Source organism: Aquarana catesbeiana, linkage group LG03 (genome assembly GCF_042186555.1).
Source record: "Aquarana catesbeiana isolate 2022-GZ linkage group LG03, ASM4218655v1, whole genome shotgun sequence".
Taxonomy (NCBI): Eukaryota; Metazoa; Chordata; class Amphibia; order Anura; family Ranidae; genus Aquarana; species Aquarana catesbeiana.
The window spans coordinates 625,743,390-625,766,027 of record NC_133326.1 but is presented as its reverse complement, the minus strand read 5'-3'; the positions used below and the strand labels follow the sequence as shown (position 1 = coordinate 625,766,027).

At 41.2% G+C, this 22,638-nt stretch overlaps 1 protein-coding gene across 1 annotated transcript in view; it reads left to right on the top strand.

The window, feature by feature from the left end:
* The window catches only part of LOC141133190 (protein Wiz-like), a 40,007-nt gene extending 18,784 nt beyond the window's left edge, over window positions 1-21,223 (top strand). Inside the window, exons 5-10 of the mRNA XM_073622400.1 lie at window positions 65-829; window positions 11,176-11,529; window positions 14,004-14,843; window positions 14,940-15,290; window positions 15,385-15,577; window positions 18,170-21,223. Coding sequence (XP_073478501.1) covers window positions 65-829; window positions 11,176-11,529; window positions 14,004-14,843; window positions 14,940-15,290; window positions 15,385-15,577; window positions 18,170-18,326 — 2,660 coding nt within the window. The 3' untranslated portion in view covers window positions 18,327-21,223. The remainder of the gene's footprint in view (window positions 1-64; window positions 830-11,175; window positions 11,530-14,003; window positions 14,844-14,939; window positions 15,291-15,384; window positions 15,578-18,169) is intronic.
* The last annotated feature ends 1,415 nt before the right edge of the window (window positions 21,224-22,638 follow it).

Genomic DNA, 22,638 nt, shown 5'->3' with positions numbered 1-22,638 from the left:
CATCATTTCATTTCATCCCCATTTTGTTTTGTGTTTTCTATACCCTCCCCCCTTCATCTTACAGGTGTGGAAGGAGAACCAAACCGAGAAAATGCATGCGAGTTTTGTGGAGCTTGGTTTGAGACCCGAAAGGGCCTGGCCAGCCATGCTAGGGCTCACTTACGCCAGTGGGGAGTCAATGATCCAGATTCAAAGGGTTCCTCAATTGTCTTATTAAACGCGTTTATAAAAAGCGAAGATTTCAAGAAACGAATGTCCGGGCAGACAGCAGTTGACAATGACCCTCCTGCAAAAGCTCCTAGCGTTAGCAGCTCCACAGATAAAGAGCGTAACAGTAGCACAAAAAGCAAAGAAACTGGTTCTTTCGCCAAGCCAGCAGAAAGCACAAATAAGGCAAGCAGCGATGCCTCTCCAAAACTCTCTGAAGTTGGCTCACGATCCATATCGGCAGAGAGTGGTCTGAAATTAGTGGACAGTACAGGGCCTATAGAAACTTCTGCACATTTCAAATCCCCTAGTGGGTCAGGAAACAGCACTCAAATTAAAATAGTTGAAGCTGGTGCTCCTCGTGTCCTGTCTCCTGAGGCTGGGGCTTACTCAAAATTAGTTGATGTTGGCAATTCCCAAGTAAAGGCAGAGGCTGGTCATGGCCATGGTAAGTTGGAACCTGGTAACCACTCAAAGCCTTCCATAGGAGGTCTCCTTCACCATAGACCGCTACATGCAAATACGCCACCTACTAAAAAAATGAAGACGTCTTCTCCATCATTTAAAGCTAACCTGGATTCCTACTGGGCTCAGAAAAATGCCTCCACTCCAATCAATCTTTGTGAGTATTTATTATGGAGATTTATTATAAGAAATATATATTTTGTTGCATGTTTTATTATTGGTTATTATGACCTTGATGATGGATACTTTGTCTGTAGAGACTCTGACTCTTTAGGGTTAAAGTGATTGTAAAGGCAGAAGGTTTTTTTTTTTTCTGAATGCATTATATGCACTAAGATAAAAAGCCTTCTGTGTGCAGCAGCCCCCCTAATAATTACCTGAACCACATCTAGATCCAGCGATGTTGTAGGATTGTATCGGCTGCCCGGGACTCCCCTTCTCATTGGCTGAGACAGCAGCGCTGCGCCAATGGCTCCCGCTGCTGTCAATCAAAGTCAGTAAGTCAACTGGGGGAGAGAAGGGGGGGGGGCGCGGCTCCATGTCTGAATGGACACAGGGGGCTGTGACTTGGCTTGGTTCCTCCGTAGCAAGCTGCTTGCTGTGGGGACACTCAACAGAAGGGAGGGGCCAGGAGAGCAGAAGAGGGACCCAAAAAGAGGAGGATCTGGGCTGCACTGTGCAAATCTACTACAGAGAGCAGGTAATTATAACATGTTTGTTATTTTTAACTAAAAAATAGGAGACTTTACAATCACTTTAAATTTAGCAAAAGGGGCATTACATGCAGTAAGGAAAGCTACATCACTAAACGGTAAAAAAAAAAAAAAAAAAATGAAATGTGCAATTCTTGGGGTTCACTGCTTTTGAATGTCCTTTTGTTTTAATCTGCTTTGCTAAGTAAAATAAAGCAACACAGGATTGTTAGCTGGGTCACTTGTCTTCTGCCACTATTTTTATTCATATACACTGTTTATGATCACCCCTGGCAAAAAAAAATAAAAAAATTGAGTATGGAGCATTTGTTTTCTATGCAGCTTCTGGTAAATTGAAAAACAATGTTTTCATTCTGGTTAAAGCTAAAACGTAATCTGCTTATATTTTCCCTTCCATGGTTTCTTCCTACAGACTTCATTAGCCTAGAAACATTTTTTTTTTTTTTTTAAATAAAACCTTTTTTTTTTCCATTATATACCCTGTTTTATAAGTAGCATCATCGGTGAGTATCTGTGCTTCTCTATGCATTGCAGGCAGATCATGGCTATTGGGAGGGACAGCATGGTGCTGTATATAGCTTTCTGAAAACTTCACAGCACCCTGCCTGAGTACTCCATCAGACATGATGCAAACATTTGGGCTGACTCTTGGAAGGAGACAGCGGGTATAAAAATGCATTGATAGGTGGGTGGTAGTCTGGAGAAAAGGGGTGTCCCTAGGGAGGCTGTATTTGCATGCAGAGCACCCTTGGTAATGCCAACAAGTGATGCTGAGCTGCAGTGAAAGAACTGAAATCCAATGAATGAAAGGGACAGACCATGGACAATAAGCCTGGAGAGTAAAAGACTAGATGATGCTGGATGACCTTCAGACCAGAAATGAGGTGGCCTCTATCTAACTTGTTGCAACTTCTGTTGCTCAGTTTGGGAAGCTCACGGTGTGCAGAGAAATCAGAGTAAGCTATTTCACTGCAGGGAGAGAGACTGTACATCTGGTCAAGTCTAAAGGATTGAGTCCAGCTTTAACTATACTAGTTAAGGTTAACCAGCACCTACACTTAATATTTAATTTTTTTTTTTGTTGGCCCCTCAGTCCTGTGTAAGATTACTTTGAATGGAGTAGTGGGCGGGGGGGGCGCGGGGGCGGGCAAAGGGACAGAGCAGGTATGTGCAGCTGGTGGGGCTGGCACTAAATTATTGCTTTACGTCAAAGTGAGCGAGTTTAGATCATCTTTAAAAACACAAATTCTTCAGCATCTGGGAGAATGGGATGGACAAAGTGATGAAGCATACCTGTTAGTTGTTAGTTTGTTTTTATGTCCTAAGCAAAATTTGCAGCAGCCCCAATTGTAGCCCTGATGTCAACATTGTGTTCGGTCGTAGAAGCTGATGTATGAGAAGTGTGCTAAAGGAAAATGTACTATTTCATTTAGTGAGCTTGTGATGTCTGTTCTACTGTCCAGGATTGAAAACAAAATATGCACTATGATGGTTCTGAATCATGGAAGAATTTTTCTTTAGCACACTTTTCATCTATAATGTCATTGTGAGCTCCATAGATCTGCTGAGGGACATGGAACCTTATGCAAGTTTGAGGTCACACAACCTTAAATTGGGATGCCAAGGGACCCCGCTACATGGCAGTTTTTTTACTTTGCTTTTTTCATACACTGAATTCCTGATCAATATTTCAGTATATATTGTAACTGTTGTTCAAATTTGAGTTTGCGTCTCCTTTTTTTGCATGTACCTTGCTGGGGTTGCGTATCTTCAGTTGTACATAATAAAAATAAGTGGCAGAAGACCTAGCATGTTATTTAAACTGTCATGAAAGAACCAGAAAATCTATATGAACTCACAGCATTTCCCATACATTCTAAATAGCCATGTTTAGTAAAGCTGAAGTCCAGGCAAACCACTACATACCCTGTCTTGCATAGGAGGGGGCCTGATCCTTCTGTGCTGCAATTTTCCCTTCCAGATCCCCACCTTGTGACTGTACAAGAGAAGCAGCACAACAATAAGCTCATCTTACACTCCACGTTCCTCTATCAGCCAGCTCTGCTTGCACATGATTGGCTTACACTCCACGCTCCTCTATCAGCTTGCTCTGCTTGCACATGATTGGCTCCATGTGCTGCTCTCCCCCCCCAGGTTTAAGTCAGTGGTTGTCAACTCCTGTCCTCAGGACCCACTAACTGGCCAGGTTTGCGAGATAACTGAAATATATCACAGATAATATAATTGCTGCTCAGTGATTGCAGCATTCTAGTCTTCATCTCCCCAAGGTAATACTTAACCACGTGCCGACCGCCGCACACCGATATACGTTGGCACAATAGCAGCGGTGGGCAAATGGGCATACCTTTTACATCCCCTTTAATTTGCGGGGCTAGTGGGCGTGCGCGCACCCGCCACATACAGCATGACCGTGCTCGAGGACTTAATGTCCGCCGGTGTCCCGCGATCATGTCACGGAGCGGCAGAACGGGGAGATGCCTATGTAAACAAGGCGTTTCCCTGTTCTGCCTAGTGACATGACAGGGATCTACTGCTGTCATCGGGAGCAGTGATCGCTGTCATGTCTGTGGTAGCCCATCCCCCACAGTTAGAATCACTCCCTAGGATACACTTAACACCTTGATCACCCCCTAGTGTTAACCCCTTCCTTGCCAGTGTCATTTACACAGTAATCAGTGCATTTTTATAGCACTGATCGTTGTATAAATGACAATGGTTCCAAAATAGTGTCAAAAGTGTCCGATGTGTCCGCCATAAAGTCACAGCCATGATAAAAATCGCAGATCGCCGCCAATACTAATAAAAAAAATTAATAATAAATATGCCATAAATCTATCCCCATATTTTGTAGACGCTATAACTTTTACCCAAACCAATATACGCTTACTGCGATTTTTTTTTTTTTTTTTTTTTTTTTTTTAATTACCAAAAAAATGTAGAAGAATACATATCGGCTTAAACTGAGGAAAAAATTAGTTTTTATACATATTTTTGGGGGTATTTAATATTATTTTATATAGCAAAAAGTAAAAAATAATTACCTTATTTTCAAAATCGTCGCTCTTTTTTTGTTTATAGCGCACAAAATAAAAACAGAGGTGATCAAATACCACCAAAAGAAAGCTCTATTTGTGGGAAAAAAAGGATGTCAATTTTGTTTTGGTCTAACGTCTCATGACCGCGCAATTGTCAGTTAAAGTGACGAATCGCAAAAAGTTCTCTGGTCAGGAAGGGGGTAAAATCTTCCGGGGCTGAAGCGGTTAAAATCTGGCTTGTTAGTGGGTCCTGAGGACAGGAGTTGAGAACCACTGATCTAGGTACTTCACTGCTTGCACTTAAACAAAACAATTTAATGATGTATTAATGAATACAGAGATACATTCATTTTAATTTTATATTTGTCTAGGATTCAGTTTTACTTAAGATTTTGGCCCAGATATTTTATATGTGGCAAATAGCTGTTTTTTTTTGTTTTTTTTTTAATAGATTTTATTAAACGATATTGTGGATCTGGCTGCTTAATGGTAACCACTATTAGCAGCCAGATCATCAATATCCTTTAATAAACCCTGCCAAAAAACATTTTGTTCTTTAACTGGCTATAATAGAAGCTGATTGTGTGTTTTTTGGCAATGAGCTTTTGCAGTAGTAGTGTGGAGAGAGATTCCTCAAAATTAAATATTTATCTTCCTGTTAGTTCTATTAAGATTTGGCTCTATATAATTTAGCAGTCTGTTAAAACCCATTTTTATTGTAGGTTTACTGGACTTTCATACTTTTGTTGTTTGGAGTACTGTTTTTGGTTTGTGCATGTATTGTGTATATGGAAAATTATCTCTAAACACTCCACTGTTACATTGTGCTCTTAGGCCCCTTTCACACTTGTGCGACTTTTCCTGCGACTTTGGACATCCGAGTCGCATGACAAGTCGAACCCCATTATTCTTATGGATAACTATTCATATCGGTGCGACTTCAAAGTAGTCCCTGTACTACTTTGGTCCGACTTTGATGCGAGTTGGCATTCCCTGAAATTGCGTCATAATCGCGCCAGCAAAATCACGCGACTTTCAAGTCGCGGCAGTGTGAAGGGGACCTTACTAACATTCTCCTTTCTTCGACTAATAACTGCATTGCTTGCTTAAACAATAAACTTTTTGTTTCCCGAGCGGCCAGACTTGGTACCCTCTACCCCAGCTCTACCATCATGCTATATCAATCGTTTTAAGTCTGTAAAATCTTTTTAGGTGATAGTTCTGTGATCATTTCTCTGAAATCTTGGCACAGTAAGTGGTATAGTGGGATTTTTTGTGTTTGAAAAATTTTGTAGCAGGCGTTATGGGGCTAATGTATGAAAAGTATCACAGTTTTCTTTTTCCACCATTTAGAGCCCTTGTTTAACCATTTGAGTACTAGGAGCTTTCTGCCTAAATCCCTTCGAGTCCCAGACGCAGGTCTGCGATTGCTAAAAATTTGAATTATGTTGTGTTCACTTCTGTGAGCATTTAAAGTGGTTCTAAAGCCCCTGAATTGAGGTAAACATTTTGATAGCTTTCTGTCCATCCCCTTCCCTGTGTGAAAGGAAAGAGAGGGGCTGCATCTCCTCTTTCCTCTTATCCTCTTCACACAAGGACTTGAGCAGGAGCCGCGTTCCACGCGCATTTCCCACACCGCGTTCAAAATGCAGTGCAGTTGCGATCTGCAGAAGATGTTGGTGTTAACCTAATTACACCCCAAATGCAGGTCGCCAACACAGCATGTTTGCCTGCACCAAATCACATGGTACAGTAGTACCATGCAATCCGGTTCCTGTGTATTTTATAAAGTAGTACAATCACTATGTTTAATGCGGTCCAGAGTGGGGTCAGCCCATTCAAATGAATGGGCTGAAATCGCACTGCACCCGGATTGCATGTGGAGGCGCTTTATAGCAGGATAGAGAGTAAAGGAAAACCTAACAGAGCCCTAGATAGCAATAAAAGTCAGACTGGTGTTCAAGTGGCATTCAGTGTGAACCGGGGCTTAAGTGTACATCTTGGTATTAGGCCTCATGCACACAGAATGTTTTTTTTTTTCTCCTCTTTGCTCCAGGGGAGGGAAAAGCAGTGTAACAAATGCCCCTAAAGCCACCTTTTTGTAAACGTGTTTAGGAATGTCATGTGTTTGGGGGTTCCATTATTCCTTTGGCCAGAATATTAATTTATTCTGGCCATTGGAATAATTGAGTGCTAAACATGCCTAGCTTTTAGGCACGTTAACACACGTTTAGGTTCATCCAGTGTTTTTTTTTTTTTCTGTCAAAAAGCTCCAAAAGTCCATTCGTTAGCTAGTCGTCTTCTAGATTTTGTCCAGCACTTGCTAGCAGCTCTAACTATGAGGCAGTCTAGTAATTCTGAGGTTTTGCAGTTGTCCCTAATTTAAATACAGAGCATTCTTTCTGTTCAAGGTATTCTTCAGCAAAGTCTGAATAATTAATCATAGGTTGTTAGAGAAGTGCATGTTCTTGAGATTTATGATAGCTTGTCAGTGGAAAAGCGGTTGTGGAATTAATATTTAGGTCTTACGGCCACTGAAGTTGCTTTATTTAAGACGGCTTTCATACTGGGATGGGGCATTGGCGGTGAAGCGCCACTAGTTTTAGTGGCACTTTACCGCTGTTATAGCGCCACTTTTCGGCTGCTAGCGGGGAGCTTTTAACCCCCACTAGTGGCCGTGGAAAAGGTTAAAATTTTTTGCAGGCGCTTCAGCAACGCTGCCCATTTATTTCAATGGCAGGGGTGGTTTAGGAGCGGTGTATACGCCGTTCCCGCACCACCCCAAAGATGCTGCTTGCAGGACTTTTTTTCCCATCCTGCAAGTGCACCACCCCAGTGTGAAAACACTCGGGCTTTCACACTGGAGAGGCTTGAGAGTCGCTCTTTAGGCGTTATTTTTAGTGCTAAAACGCCTGAAAAGCACCCCATTGTGAAGGGGGTCTAAGGGTCAACTTCAATGATGTGGCTGCTGGTAATGTAAATTGCATGCTTAATCGGCTGTCGAGGACTCCAGTGATGTGAGATGCTCAACAGAGCTCCTGGTTATGACAGACTTCCACAGAAATTACGAAAAATAAATGATGGTGTGACACTTCCTAACAGATCATCAATAAACTAGAATAAACAATGATAACAAACCTCTACAAGGGAATCCAGGAGATATAAGAAACGGGTGGTTGATCCAACCAGCTTGTACCCACCCAAAAAACTTAATTAGTTAAATGCATATAAATACATTCTAGCCAGGTGGAAGCTTTGTTGTTACAAGTTTTCCAGATTCCAGATGGTGGATGTAGCTTGAAGGCTTTCTTCTTTTTCTTAATTTTTTTTTTTTTTTTTTTTTAATCACTAATTTAAAACTGGAACTTATACAGTCCTCTACATGTAATTTTTTTTTCAGCTCAGCTTTGCCTCGCATGGCCTTACCTGATGATCTTGGCTGTGCTAATCTCTCTGCTTTGCTTCCTTGATGCGCTTGCACGCAGTTTTGCTTTCATCAATTAGTATGGTCCTGTGCACTGTGCTCCACGATGAATTTACAGATGCAGACCAAATGGAACTTTTTTACTTAAAAAAAAAAAAAACAAAAAAAAAGTACAGCTTAAAGCTGGATATACCACAAGTTGTATTATTATCCTAATATTTTTTTTCTATTAAGACCATTCTCTGTGCTCCTTTTTAGGTTGATTTTACAGAAGCCTGACTACAGGCCTTGCCCAGCTGCCATTATCCTGTCCAATGAGAGCACTTTAATACTTAAGGACACTCCATAATAGGTGGTCTCTTTTGTAGACGGGACTTAGCCCAGAAATAAAAATTTCAGTCCCTTAGTAACAAAGGGAAAATACGTTTGGAGCACAGAGGACATGGCTATTTAAAGTAATTACAGGGAGCCATGTTGTGCTTTCTCTTACTCAGAACTTTTTAAATGTTAGAATGGCTGACAGGTTTACTTTAATCTTATCGATCATTGATTTAACATTATAGGGTTTGTATATTTGGTAGCAGTGTTACCACATGGAACATGCATTGACTTTAATTGTGTGCTGGTAATAGATCTCTACAGTTACTGCAAGTTTCAGAACAACTCCCAATCTTTGGCCAGTTAACAGCCCTATTTTATTGAATAAAAGATACAGTACAAACGGTACAGTATTCCAATCCAGTGCCAGCAAAAATTCATTCCAGATTTACAGAAACATTCCAAGAACAGAATATCGAATATAAAAAGGGAAGGATATGTTCACATGACCTGTAGGGTAGGTAACCACTCAGGACTAAACAATAGCCTTATTAAAAGGGTTCATAACATAGATGCGAATTCATTCTAATCTTCTTAAAGTGATTGTAAAGCTTTCAATTTTATTTATTTTTTTATGAATAAACATGTCATACTTGCCTAAAATTAAAAAGTGCAATCTGTGCAGCCCTTTACAACTGAATAAATATTATAAATCCCCAAATTTACTAGACAAAACAGAAAAATAACGGTTACATTTGCAAGCTCAAACACTGTTAGGTAAGGCCATACACGTGGGAATTTCTTTTCTGCAACAGTCCATGTTGATGTGGGAATCCCTCCTGCCAGGCCATTGTCTTTTCTGCTGGCAGGGGAAGCCGTCCCAGGTTTGAGACGACATCGGTTATTGCTAGTGTTAATCGCAGGTAAAACCCAGCATGCTGGTTGTACCCAAGATGATCGATTTGATCAACTTGGTACACACAGCCTGCCCATACACTGCTCAAATCTCGGCCGGTTCCTGCTGAATCAGCTGAGCTTCAAACCATGTATGGCCTGCCTTGGAATGAATCCACGGCGCTCCCTAAACTGAACAAATTATAGACACACATTGTAGTGCAACTAAACAATAAACATGGAAATAAAAGAAAGTACGAAAAAAGACCCAATCAGTGAAGGTATTAAACTCTTCAGTATATAAATAATCCATAGTGACATGCATGCACTCCTCCACCCAGAATAGTTGTACATTCGTCTTCTCTTTTGACCTATTAAGGGATGTTGAGGTCAGATAGTGATTCGCCCACTCTTTGGGCTAGTGTAGGGAACTATAATTTATCACTGCTGGTTCAACGGCTCAAAATATCTAGAATATATAAAAGGAAAAAGAGGACTGATAGCGCTCTCTGTATATTTTTTTTATATAGTCAGCAAAGGATTAAAAACGCTTACACAGTAAAATAGCACAAAACAGTGCTTCACAAGCTCAATGGCAAATCTCAGTGTGTCTGTCTCACCACTCAGAAATATCAATTCTAAAATGGCTCTACGGGGCGGAACCTAGCCAATGATAGCATCCCATGGCTGGGTGGAGTGCATGAATGTCACAACACGTGGAGGAGGGCACGCATGTCACTACAGTCTATTTATCTACTGAAGAGTTTAAAAACTTCACTCATCATCATGATTTGATCTCTTTTGGGACTTTGGACTTTCCTTTATTTTCATGCTTACTGTTTAGTTGTACTACACTATACAGGACTAGAGGGGAGAGAGCAGAGAGAGATGCTGCTTTTGCACATGGCGCTGGATCGAGATCGGGCTCAGGTAAGTATAAGGGGGTGAGGGGGGGAACCTGTAGCACAAAAGGATTTTGCCTTAATACATAGAATGTAATTAATGTTATTTTACTGTAATGTCCAAAAGAACCCCATGGGCTACACATAGCATCAGTAGAGAGCCTTTTCACTTTACTCTTGGGCAGAAACACAGTCAGGGAAATTCTTCAAGGGTGTTATAGACACCCTATAGAATTTAGTCAGGGCGCAGCGCTAAAGGTGACACAGTGCTTGCTGCCAATTCATGTACCTGTCATAGACGGGTACATACATTTTTCTGTGAGTTGCTTTAAAATTGCATTTTTGTTTTTTTTGGTGCCCGCTAAAATGCTGTGTAGTTTCGCTTTACACTGTAAATGCTTGCCTAAATTAGGTGCAGAAAGTAGGCAGGTAGTTTGATAACTCCAGCCAAAATGTTCCACTTTAAGTCCTCCTCCCCTGCCACATTTGGCATGTCATTTTTGGGGTGGGGGTTTCTAGTTTTGACAGGTACCCTTTCCCACTTCTGCTTGGATCGCCTTGCTGATCTGACTGAAAGTTTTCTTCTCCCCCTCCCTCCCCATAGTCTTCTGGGACATGTCACAGGTCCCAGAAGACTGTGGGACCATTCACAAAGTCCAGCACTGCTCGCTCATGCACAACAGCTGGCTGGCTGTGAAACCGCATAGCTGGATGCCCACAGTTAGGGTGCCGGCGCCGGGAACCCAAAGACTAGTGAAGAACTAGCCCAGGTGAGGACGGCACTGGATCCCTGGACAGGTAAGTGTCCTTTTATTAAAAGTCAGCAGCTACAGAGTTTTTTGGGGTTTTTTTGTCTTTTACAGAGTGGACAAAGGAAGCAGCAGACAGCTGCTTTTATGCTGATAAGTTCGTTTAGTCAAGTTTTTAAGCTAAAATTTAGATGGTTCTTTTAAAGATGATGCATCTTATGGGCTAAATCTAAATGTTATCAACAAATGGCAAGTTATGTTCATGTGCATTTTCAGTAATGTGTATAGCAACATGCAGTCACTGTAGAAATTACCATGCAGTCAATTCCATGTGTTAATTGCACACCATCCACACAACCACCCTCATACTGGGTCTCATTTTTAAAGCTCAAACAGAGAAATTAGATATATAAAGACGGCAATTTTGTTTGTCATCCACTCCTCCAGCCCCGAGTTCGGAAGTAGTCCGCTGCGAGTTCTGTGGCGAGTTCTTTGAAAACAGAAAGGGCCTGTCGAGCCACGCACGCTCCCACCTACGCCAGATGGGCGTCACAGAGTGGCATGTCAACGGGTCACCAATCGACACCCTGCGGGAGATCTTGGCCAGTGGGATCTGTCCCAGAACGGGCACCAGAATCGGAGGCCCCAGCTTGGAGAAGCTCCTCCCACATCGTCCTCCCGCTTCCCCATCTAGGTCCCACCCGTACAGCGGGTTGGCTCCAGCAATGCATCGCAAGCCTCCTCGGCTTCCTACCTACCAGGCCAGTGAGTGGCCTTCGGAGCTTTCGCCTTTAAACTTGTGTAAGTGGGCAGCTGACCCGCAGCTCTTCATATGCTTGCTCATCCTTTTCATTGCTTCCCATCTTGTCCCATCTTATCTGTTTCATTCATATATTTAATTGAGACCACTTCTGGCTTTCCTGGATAACCCCTTTTGTCATTAAGAATCCATGGTATGACTTTGCATAAGCAGTGAGTTGTTGAAATTGTGTGTTTTTGCAGTCTTTGAAATGTTGCCATGTAAACCTTTGAGCTTCGTCTGAAGCTGAGGCTTTTTTTAAAGAATATTTTGTGTTTCTTTAGCCTAAATTGAACTTGTTTGGTCAGAAACCAGCATCGTATAATCAGAAATCATAGTGTTTTCACAAGCTGTTGGCATTGAATGTGTACTTGCTACGCATGCATAAAGGCAAAGCAATTTATTTGTATTTAAAAGAAATCTGTTCTAGGCAAAATATGGAAGTTGTCATTGTTCACCTTCTGATGATAGCTGTCTGGCAGTTCAATCAATGACCTAAGACCAGGACAAATGTGCATATAAGGATTCTGATGTAGCTTGATCAGCAATGGTAGGCTTCTGTTCTTGTGTTGACTAATTTCCTGCGGCTTTTAATTTGACAGAAAGTGGCCTAAATCTCATCAAAATTAGTAGTTGCATTTAATTTGGTGTAACTGTAACAATAATTTGGCTAGGTACTTCTGAACTGATAGTTTCCCCGATCTACAAAAAGTGGCTGACTCTGCCACATGGGGCTTGCTTTACATGTAAATGAATTAAAGGCAAAACTTTTATTTTGGATAGTGTAAAGGAGAGTTATAACCCTTGTTAGTTTTTTAGTTTTTTAGTTTTTTTTTTTTTTTTTTTTTTAATCTGTGCCACACTGGGGAATTTTTTGCCTTCACTTCCTGTCCCGTAGCCAAAACAAGGAAGTGAGAAGTTGTCCCTACAAAGTGAGGGAGTCCCTTATTATCACTAGAACTAGTGTTCCCATTGGAAGATTTCCCCTCCTATAACTGTTCTGGGAACAGCTCACAATGTGGTATACTTTTGGTGATAACGATAATGATTCAGTCACTGACTTGGAACAAGTATACAGATCAGGAAAGTCAGTAGCTTTGGAAATCCTTAGGCCCAGTTCACACCCGAGTACCATTATCTACTTGAAGCTCGTAGCTCTAAAACGCTCAACAAGGCCATATCCCATTTCAATGACCCCTTTTCGCATCTGAGCGTTCTGTTGCCTGAAGCAAAACACCTGTCGTTCAAAAAAGTACGTGCGATACCTGTTGGCAGATTACAAGTGTTTTTGGCCCCATAGACTTAAATAGAAATGCCTGACTTGAGCGTTTTACGAGTGTGTTTTCTGCTCCAACAGCAGCTCTCCACCCCTAATTTCCTCTCCCTCTAGTGCTTTCTATTGGCTAAAAAAAAAATCCTGAAGCTGTAAAAAGCTTATAATAAATATGCTTCTAAAATGCTTTAAAAACGCTTGTAAAAAGTTGCAAAAACACTTAAAAAAAAATGCCAGGAAATTGCTACGCTCAGGTGTGAATGGAGCCTTAATGTTTCAGTTTGGTAACTCATATTGCAGCTTCCTGTGCCTGGACTGGCTGTATGCTTGTTCTAGGTTAGTGACTGAGAAAGACTTGTAGTCAGAGACAGCCAGAACATTTCAGAAGTGGTACCCTACTTACAGGTTTCCTTTATATAACGAACTGCTACGAAAATAGGTAGTATGTCCCAAACTGTTTTTCTATTAATTGCTACTGGTTGTACTATATTAATGGTTGCAGTGCCATGTTCTTAAACAAATACAATGTGTAATTTTTAAGCCTTCCACATATACAGCTGTACATGGCATTAAGGCTGTTTTCTTCTGGCAAAAGCTTCTATCCCACTGTTGGTGACAATTTTTTTTTTTTTTTTTTTTTTACGCAAACTTTTTCTTCTTCCTATAATTTTACTGTAGCTTGTCATCAGCGTTAGGCAAGTGTTTATTACAGTTTGTATTTCAGAAGAGTACAGTGTATTATGTTAAATTAAAGCAATTATACCTTCATAGATTGGGCATTCTGGATTGTCTTGTAGTAATTTCAATGTTTTTTGTATTGCAAAAATTAGTTTTATTTGAATGGCTTGCTTTCCTATTTTGTAGGGGGTAGGTGTTTTAGTACTTCTTCTTTTTTTTTTTTTTTTTTTTTTTTTTTGCTCTTTCCCATGAGTGTTTTAGGGCCATCTGGGGCACCATTGCGTAACATTAGTCGGCAGCAGTGTGATATCTCCTTATTCCGTCTTTTTCTGTGGGCATGCCTGATGTGATTTGTGAGACGATGAGATTGTTTGTTTCATCTTGCATTGTGTGTGACTTCTGGCAAGTCAGTCTACTAACATTTGTATGTTTTTTTACCCCTTTTCCTGCCTTTCTGCTTTCTTCACCATTTTGGGCCCTCCACTTTGTTGTATTTTTAATATCCAAATTCTTTGTTCTTTTTAGCTTCGCAATCAGACCCCAACCGTGACATCCGCTGCGAGTTCTGCAATGAGTTCTTTGAGAACCGCAAGGGGCTGTCTAGTCATGCGCGTTCACATCTCCGCCAAATGGGTGTAACAGAATGGCACGTTAATGGCTCACCCATTGATACTCTGCGAGAAATCATACGCAAAAGGCGTCCAGCAACACCACAGCAGCAGGTTTCCAACATCAAAATGGAACCTCGTGGTGAGGATGAGCCACTGAGCCCATCACACAGACTCTCACCTCTTGGTGTTGGGCCATCAGTGATGTCACGAGATCTTCCAATTTCACCTCCTGGGCGCCCCCACAACAGTTTTCTGTCACCAATACCAACTAAGAGACCAGCACCTCATGAACCTAGACTTACACAGTCTGAGCCAAAGGGCTATATGAATGCAGAGCCAAAGACTTGCAGCCCATCTAAGCTTTACTTACAGGGTGAGAGTAGACCAAAATCCTATGTTATGGAGGAGGGGCGGCACAAGACCTTTGTTCATAGTGATGTTAAGCCAAAACATTTCTTGCAAAGTGGAGACGGGAGACCAAAGACTTTTATGCAAGAAGGGAGATTAAAGGGCTTTTTGCCAAGTGAAAACAGACCCAAGATGGTGCACGGTGAAGGCAAGCCTAAAATCTATTTGCAAGGTGATGCAAAGCTCAAACCTTTTATTCCTGGGGAAAATAAACCTAAAGCATTCTTGCAAGGTGAACCCAAGCCTAAGTCTTTTTCTCCAGATGGCAAGCCCAAGGCTTACATCCAGACAGAGCTTCCATTTAAGGTCAAGGTGAAGGCATCTCCAGAGAAAGGAGCCACTAGCTGTAAGTAACAGGTTTGAAGTGTGGCTCTGTCATGTGTGTATTACATTGTTTGTAACTTTTTCTTCTCTTCATTCTGTCCATTTCTAATCCTATCAGTGGAGGCAAGCTGTGAGCTTTGTGGGTTGATCTTTGAAAATCGTAAGGCTTTAGCCAGCCATGCCAGAGCTCATCTTCGACAATTTGGTGTAACTGAATGGTGTGTCAATGGTTCCCCAATTGAAACGCTAAGAGAGTGGATGAAGCAGAGACCTCAGAAGGCTGGTGCCTATCTCAGTTACATCCAAGCACGTCCTTTCTCCAAAAAGTTCAAACGTGCTTTACAAAGTCCAAAACCAGGACCAGAGAAGGAAAGCCCAAGTACAACCCCCGTGAAGGTAGCTGAGAAAGAACACAGTATTTCAACGCCAAGCTCAACCTCTGAAAAGCCAGCCGAACCACAGGGGCAAAGTAAGTGTAGTACACTACATAGAATAGATGTCAGGATGGCCTATTTGCATGGATTAGAAGTTTTATGATATTTAAAAATGTATATCTATGTCAGCAGAAGTTGAGCGTCGTCACCCTAAGGCACCTGAGGTTCCACCCTCTCGGGAAGATATTGTCTCTGAACCACTATCCAAAAGTGAAGAGCCACGACCACCTGCAAGAGCACGTCCTGTGCCTTCTCTGGTACCAAGACCTCCCCAGACATCATTAGTGAAGTTTGTTGGAAACATTTACACTTTGAAATGCAGGTGAGATGGCTGTGCTTGTTTTACGTTTTGATCCTCTTATATCGTACTTAAAAAACCAGGTAATAAAAGTTTTGCATAGTGCCCATGTTCCATTTTCTGAGCAAAACAGATTCTGCAACTTTTTGAAAAAATTAAATAAAGATATGGGTTTTATGATGGCTTTCCATTTAAATCCACTAGATATATTCCAGATACACAAAAACAAAACAGTGTTCAGTCTTAGAGTTTGTTTTCTTTAAAAAGCAGCCACAGCTCACGTGGAAAAGCCTGTTCTCTGCCAGCATAGAAGAACCATTGCTGCGTGGGAAGCAGTGCTCTGTCTGTAGAGGGATGACCCGCCCTTTCCAGAGTAAAATGGTGGAAGTTCCTGGCTTTTTTGCTTGACATTTGCGCAGCTATTTATCAAATGCATATTTTCACTAAAGTATTACACTATAAAATGAATTTTAATGCAAACAAATGCCCAATTTTTTTTGTAACATATAAAGGATAGGGATGCGGTGAGTAAATAGATTCCATAAACATCAAGCCTTAAAATTATAAGGCTTTAACCTCCTTTAATTAACATTTTTTTTCGATTAACAATTTTTATTAGTCATCTCAGCAGAGAATGGGACAAAAACAGAACAAAGTAAGCTCCAAGTAATACTGAAACATGGGTATAGCAAGTTCAAGCAACCCTCCTTTTATTTGAATGCACCTGGATTGTATTTAGCTGATTTAAAAACAAAGTTCATTTGGGATTTAGCCCTGGTTCACACTGGTGCGATTTGACATGTCAAAATGCATGTCAAATCGGCAGCAATGGCACCATCCTAATCAGTGCGGTGCTGCATTTGCGGCACCACTCCAATTTCAAAAAGTCGTTTCTGTACTACTTTTTGCGAATTTCGTGCTGCGATTTACACTGCACAGATGTCTCTCAAATCGTGTCCAAAATCGGGACTGACATGCCGGAGTGAAATCGTGTGAGGTCAGCTGAACTCGCACGGCTTCATTCCCGCAGCTCAGTTTGAACTAGGGCTTAAGGGCATCCTCCAGCTAAAACAGTCTCAGTTTTTTGTGGTTGTTTTTAACCGCTTCAGCCCCGGAAGATTTTACCCCTTCCTGACCAGAGCACTTTTTGCGATTCGGCACTGTGTCGCTTTAACTGACAATTGCACGGCCGTGCGACGTTGCATCCAAACAAAATTGACGTCTTTTTTTTCCCCACAAATAGAGCTTTCTTTTGGTGGCATTTGATCACCTCTGCGGTATTTATTTTTTGCGATATAATATCGGCATGCGGCGGCCAGCAAGTGGTTAAAGTAGAACTAAAGGCAGCATTTTTTTTTTTCATTTTGGATAGCGTGATGAAGAGTTATAATTTCTGTCCATTTTTTATATTTATTTTTTTGCCATCTGTGTCGCACAATTTTTAATCAAGACGTTTGTTCACAGATTCGTTCACATTGCTTGGGGATGGTTTGCGAATGCAAGTCCTATACTGTACGATTAAGATAATAGGAATTTTGACTTGCTTGTAAGTTCCTTATCTTGGAGTACAGTACATGACACAGTCCTCTCCTCCCCTCTGTGTTTTAATCACTCATTATTGCTGACTAAAAAGCTGGAGTCTCACTGACTGGGCAGAGTTATGAGTGTGTACTAGGGGTGGCCCTAGCAAATTTTTTTTGGCTGTGCACAATCACTTGAAGGTAGCCTGTGTATAAACATGGTCTTTATGTACAAGTCCTGTACTGTACTCCCAATATAAGGAATTTACAGGCAAGTAAAAATTCCTTTTTTTTTTCCCCCCACTTTGTGTCTTCTCCTTGCTAGCTTTAAGGCCCCTTTCACACTGGGGCGGTTTCGGTGGTAAAGCGCCGCTATTGTTAGCAGGGCTTTATTGTCGGTATTCAGCCGCTAGCGGGGCGGTTTTACCCCTCGCTAGCCACCAAGAAAGGGTTAAAAACCACCGCAGAGCGCCTCTGCAGAGGCGCTTTGCCGGCGGTATTGTCGCGCTGCCCCATTGATTTCAATGGGCAGGAGCGTTGTATACACCACTCCTTCACCGCTCCGAAGATGCTGCTAGCAGGACTTTTTTTCCGATTCTGCTAGCGCACCGCTCCAGTGTGAAAGCCCTCAGGGCTTTCACACTGGAGACACAGCAGCAGCTATTTCGGGTCGGTTTGCAGGCACTATTTTTAGCGCAATAGCGCCTGCAAACAGCCCCAGTGTGAAAGGGGCCTAACACTCCTCTGACCAAAATCTAAACCAAACTGCCAGGGAAACCATTGGTGCTCATGCTAGCCGTTTACTAGACAGTTATGTGCCTCTTTGGTTTTCAGCCACATTAGTTTCCTAGTTTTACGCTTACCAAATGATCAAAAATTAGGTAATGTGAATAGAAGATCCTAAATGCCACCCTACGCAGCATTTTTGATCATATGCCACCCCATTTTATTGCTTGAAACATTTGAATTTGAGAGGTGATTGAAAGCAACATATTTACCAAGTGTGTGACCAGCACTGGGGTATGAAAAGTCCCAATGTGTAGGTTTTCAACTATACAGTAAGTTCCTTAATGCTTTTTTTTACCCCTTTTACCAGGTTCTGTGACATTCAGTTCCAAGGTCCGCTTTCTATTCAGGAGCAGTGGGTCCGTCACCTGCAGCATCACATATTGGAAATGAACTTTTCAAAAGTGCACAGCCCACCTCATGATGAATCATCCGAGGAGCAGTCAGAGGCTGTCAAGACCCAATAAGTTGGCTTTGCAATGATTTGGACGGAGAAGATATCTGCATTGTCTACAGTGGGAGAAAGCAAACCACAGATTATGTGCAAGGCTTGTAGATGGCGGCGTGGAATTTATAACAAAATCCCATGCAGGCTCTGACAGACAAGATGCTTTAAAGCCTGTGAAGGGAAATGGATTATGTCTGGGTATACAGTAAGGGAAGACCAGCCGCAAGGCATCAACACCTTTTAGTAGACTGGACTTGCAATGATAATGATGGATGCAGGAGAGGTGGTGCTATGGGGAACATCAAGGGCATGTTTTGAAGATTTTTAATATTATGGTTAAATGCTGGCAGTTTATCAAATTTTGTATGATTGATTGGTCTCTGCAGATGTAGAATGTTGTGGAAGGTGATATAAATCAATAAGGGAAGAATAAAGATGTAATATGGGTTATTTTTGGATCTGACAGGTTGGTGTTTCACTGTCCCTTTGAAAAGAAATTTCTAATGACCTGTGCTTTTGCTGCTAACACAAAACAGATTCCGATTTTACCTTTTCACTGCAACGTCTTTATTCTACAATGGTGCATAGTCCTTATTCCCCCTTAAAGTGGAACTAAAGTTTGAAATTCTTACCTCTGCCTCAACGGTCCAACACTTGCAAGGTCCCTCCTCACTGGCATTTTCTGTCTGGCTACTTCCAGATGTAGGTCTTCGACCATCTTGGTTGGCCAGTGCAGGATGGCATCACCCATGTGAGTGTGCAGGAGTGCAGTCATCCCGACACGTAGGCACTGTGCTAGAATGCAAACTGAGCTGTACATGCTCAGTGTGCATTCTTCTACAGAAGACTGTGAGCAGACAAGTAGACTTATTTTATAGCTGGAGAGACATTGGGGTTGATTTACTAAAGGTAAATATACTGTGCACTGCAAGTGCAGTTGCTCCAGAGCTTAGTAAATAAGGTAAAGCTTCACTTTGCAAAGAATACACAATCACATGCAAGGAATATGAGGAAAAATAAAACAGCATTTTTGCTTGCACATGATTGGATGATAGGAATCAGCAGAGCTTGCCCTTCTTTACTAAGATTTAGAACAATTGCACTTGCAGTGCACAGTACATTTGCCTTCAGTAACCAACCCCAGTATCTCATGCCGTAAAGAGCCTCCTTTTTAAACTTTAGTTCCACTTAAAACCCATCACAAACCTCCCTTCTAAAAATCCTTTTTAATGCTTTTTAGATTTCCTCTATTGGCTTTGAACTTGGAGCTTAGGCCGAATGTGTGGGCAGTGGTTTTCTTTTCTTCTTCTTTTTAACAAAACACTGGGATACAATTTTAGAAATGTTGTGTACTCCCATCCAGGGAGATTTCTCCATCTTGTCTACAAACTTTTTGATGCAGCCATAATATCAACCAGACCAGGCAATTAGTCTTCTCTTTTGTCTCTATTTATTTCTAATAGGCCTCTGACAGTGGAGATTTGGTTTGACTTGTAGGAATTAACTTCTCCTCAGTCTGTCTGAGCAGGGAATTGTGGTGGCTAAATCTTTTGCACTGGTGTGCCATCTATTTATAAGAGGCTTGTGGCTACTAAGGTGACTCCGTCTACCCCAAGCTAAAATATCAGCTTTGGTGTATTTAGTTCTTAAAATGTTGGTCAACAACAAGCACACAGGATGTATTATTAAATTAGATTTCTGTTTTAGTGATGGTAGTCAACCCATGGTTAGGGGGCTCATTGAGTGCCAACTTGACCCCTTCATTTTGTATTGGACAAACATATCAGCCATGCTTCTTCACTTCTTTTCGAGAAATTGCACATCTTTAGTAACCTCACGGTACACCTTGAGAAAATTTGAAACTGCTTCCACATTGCTTAATGCCAGATTGCCAACTGAATCGAGTCAGGGGCCTTTATGTACTGTATATAATATATAAGTTGTATTATTGTGGTTGTATATATTGTCACGCGACCAACCCCCTCCTTCCCTTTGGGGAGACACATCTTTAGTTTTGGTTCTTTTTCATTTTAAAGATGCTTTCATTTTTATACTCTGAAAATGATGTAAACCCTTTTTCAAACCTGAATGTATGATATACGCTGTTTTAAGTAAACATTAATTACAGTGTATTAAAGTGACATGCCCTTAACAGGATTTGGGCACGGCTTATATAAATATCTCCCACCTCAGTGTTGAGGTATTTTATTTATTTAAATAACTAGCAGTGATAAATTGTCCTTTCCCAACAAGAGTGGTATACATCCTATATTATCAAGTTTAATATTTTCTTCCTTTACTGAGAGGATCTAATGTATGGATGCAACAATATGGGCTTAGTAACGGTGTAGAGGGTTCAGTGACCATAACAGCCAATCATAACCATGCTTTCAGCATCTTGGTAATCAGAGTATTTTGATTGGTTGCCACAGGGTTATATCATGTTCTTGCCTTATTACTGTAAATAAGCCCAGTTGTCTTCCACTATAAAATCCCTCGGTTCTTTTCACTGGAAGCCATGAACTTATTATTTCTTACTCTTACTGACGAAAAGTCCTCCCATCCACCCCATTGTGAAATATTGTGTATTATAGCGATGGGGAGCTACAACTGCTTACACATACATATTTAAGCTTGGCGTCTACCAATGTGGTTTGGCTAGCCATTGGTAATTTGTATCTTTTTTTCACAATTTCTGGCCCTGTAAGGGCAGCTGATGGTTTTTATTATATTTTCTTCTCCTTGCCCTAAGGACTACAATGTGATTTATTTTTTTCTGTCCTTTCATGCCTTTTCTGTACTATTACAACACACCCTTTTCATAATAATCTGCAATTTTATTTACAATTTCAGTTAACCTTGATTTAATACGTTACTGTGTAGAATTAGAGTAAAACAATCAGTTTTTACCCTGAATGTGTGTGCTTTATTTTCAGTTCAACATGGGATTTATAAAATCAAACCTTAGCACAAATTTCCTCTCATTACTTTGAAACTTTGAGTGCCTACATTAAATACTACTGCACAATTGTATACAAAACCATAGATGCTGTTGTTCTTCAACTAAGTTGTTCTACACTTCGCTAACCTGTTTTCAGCCATTGGCTGACATCACTCAGCTGGTCCAGGCTCAGGAAAGATCCCCCAGATGCCTGGACCTGCTCCTGGCTCAGCCTCTCAGCGACCCGTTGAGAACCTGAGCTAGCCCCTCCTGTCCCCTCCATAGCCCTGTGCCCCAGTGAGTGCTGCAGAGCAGAGAGATGGTCCCAGCTCTGCTCAGAGCCTAGGGGGAGAACGATGCCATCATTTGAAGTGCCTCTGATTAACCCCAAATAAAGTTCAGCTGTTCTAGTAGATCTTTCCTGACATTTTCTTAGTCGCATCCTACAGCAAAAGCCATGTTCCTCAGAGAGCTTCCAAAGCATCAGAGGGATCTCAGGAGAAGGGTACAAAAGACTTTCCAAGGCATTAGATATACCATGGAACACAGTGAAGACAGTCATCATCAAGTGGAGAAAATATGGCACAACAGTGACATTACCAAGAACCCTTACCCTCCAAAATTGGTGAGAAGAAAACTGGTCAGGGAGGCTTCCTAGAGGCCTATGGCAATATTAACCACTTACCAACCCGGCCAATTCTGACACTTCGCTCCTACATGTAAAAATCATCATTATTTTGCTAGAAAATTACACAGAACCTCCAAACATTATATATATATTTTTATTTAGCAGAGACCCTAGAGAATACAATGGCGGTCATTGCAACTTTTTATCTCGCACGGTATTTGCGCAGCAATTTTTCAAATGCGTTTTTTTTGGGAAAAAAATAGTTTCATGCTTTAAAAAAAAAAACAAAACAGTAAAGTTAGCCCAATTTTTTTGCATAACGTGAAAGATTAAGTTGCGCCGCGTAAATAGAAACCTAACATGTCACGCTTCAAAATTGCACATGCTCGTGGAATGGCGCCAAACTTCGGTACTTAAAAATCCCCATAGGCGATGCTTTAAAATTTTTTACTGCTTACATGTTTTGAGTTACAGAAGAGGTCTAGGTCTAGAATTATTGCTCTCATTCTATCGTTCGCGGCGACACTTCACCTGTGCTTTCAACACCGTTTTCATATGTGGACGGGATTTACGTATGCATCGCTTCTGCGTGCGAGCACATGGGGACAGGGGCACTTTAAATTTTTTTCTTTTTTTTCTTGTTAATTTTACTTAAAAAAATTTTAGTTTGTCACTTTAAAAAAAAAAATAAAAAATTCATCACTTTTATTCCTATTACAAGGAATGTAAACATCCCTTGTAATAGGAATATGGCATGATCGG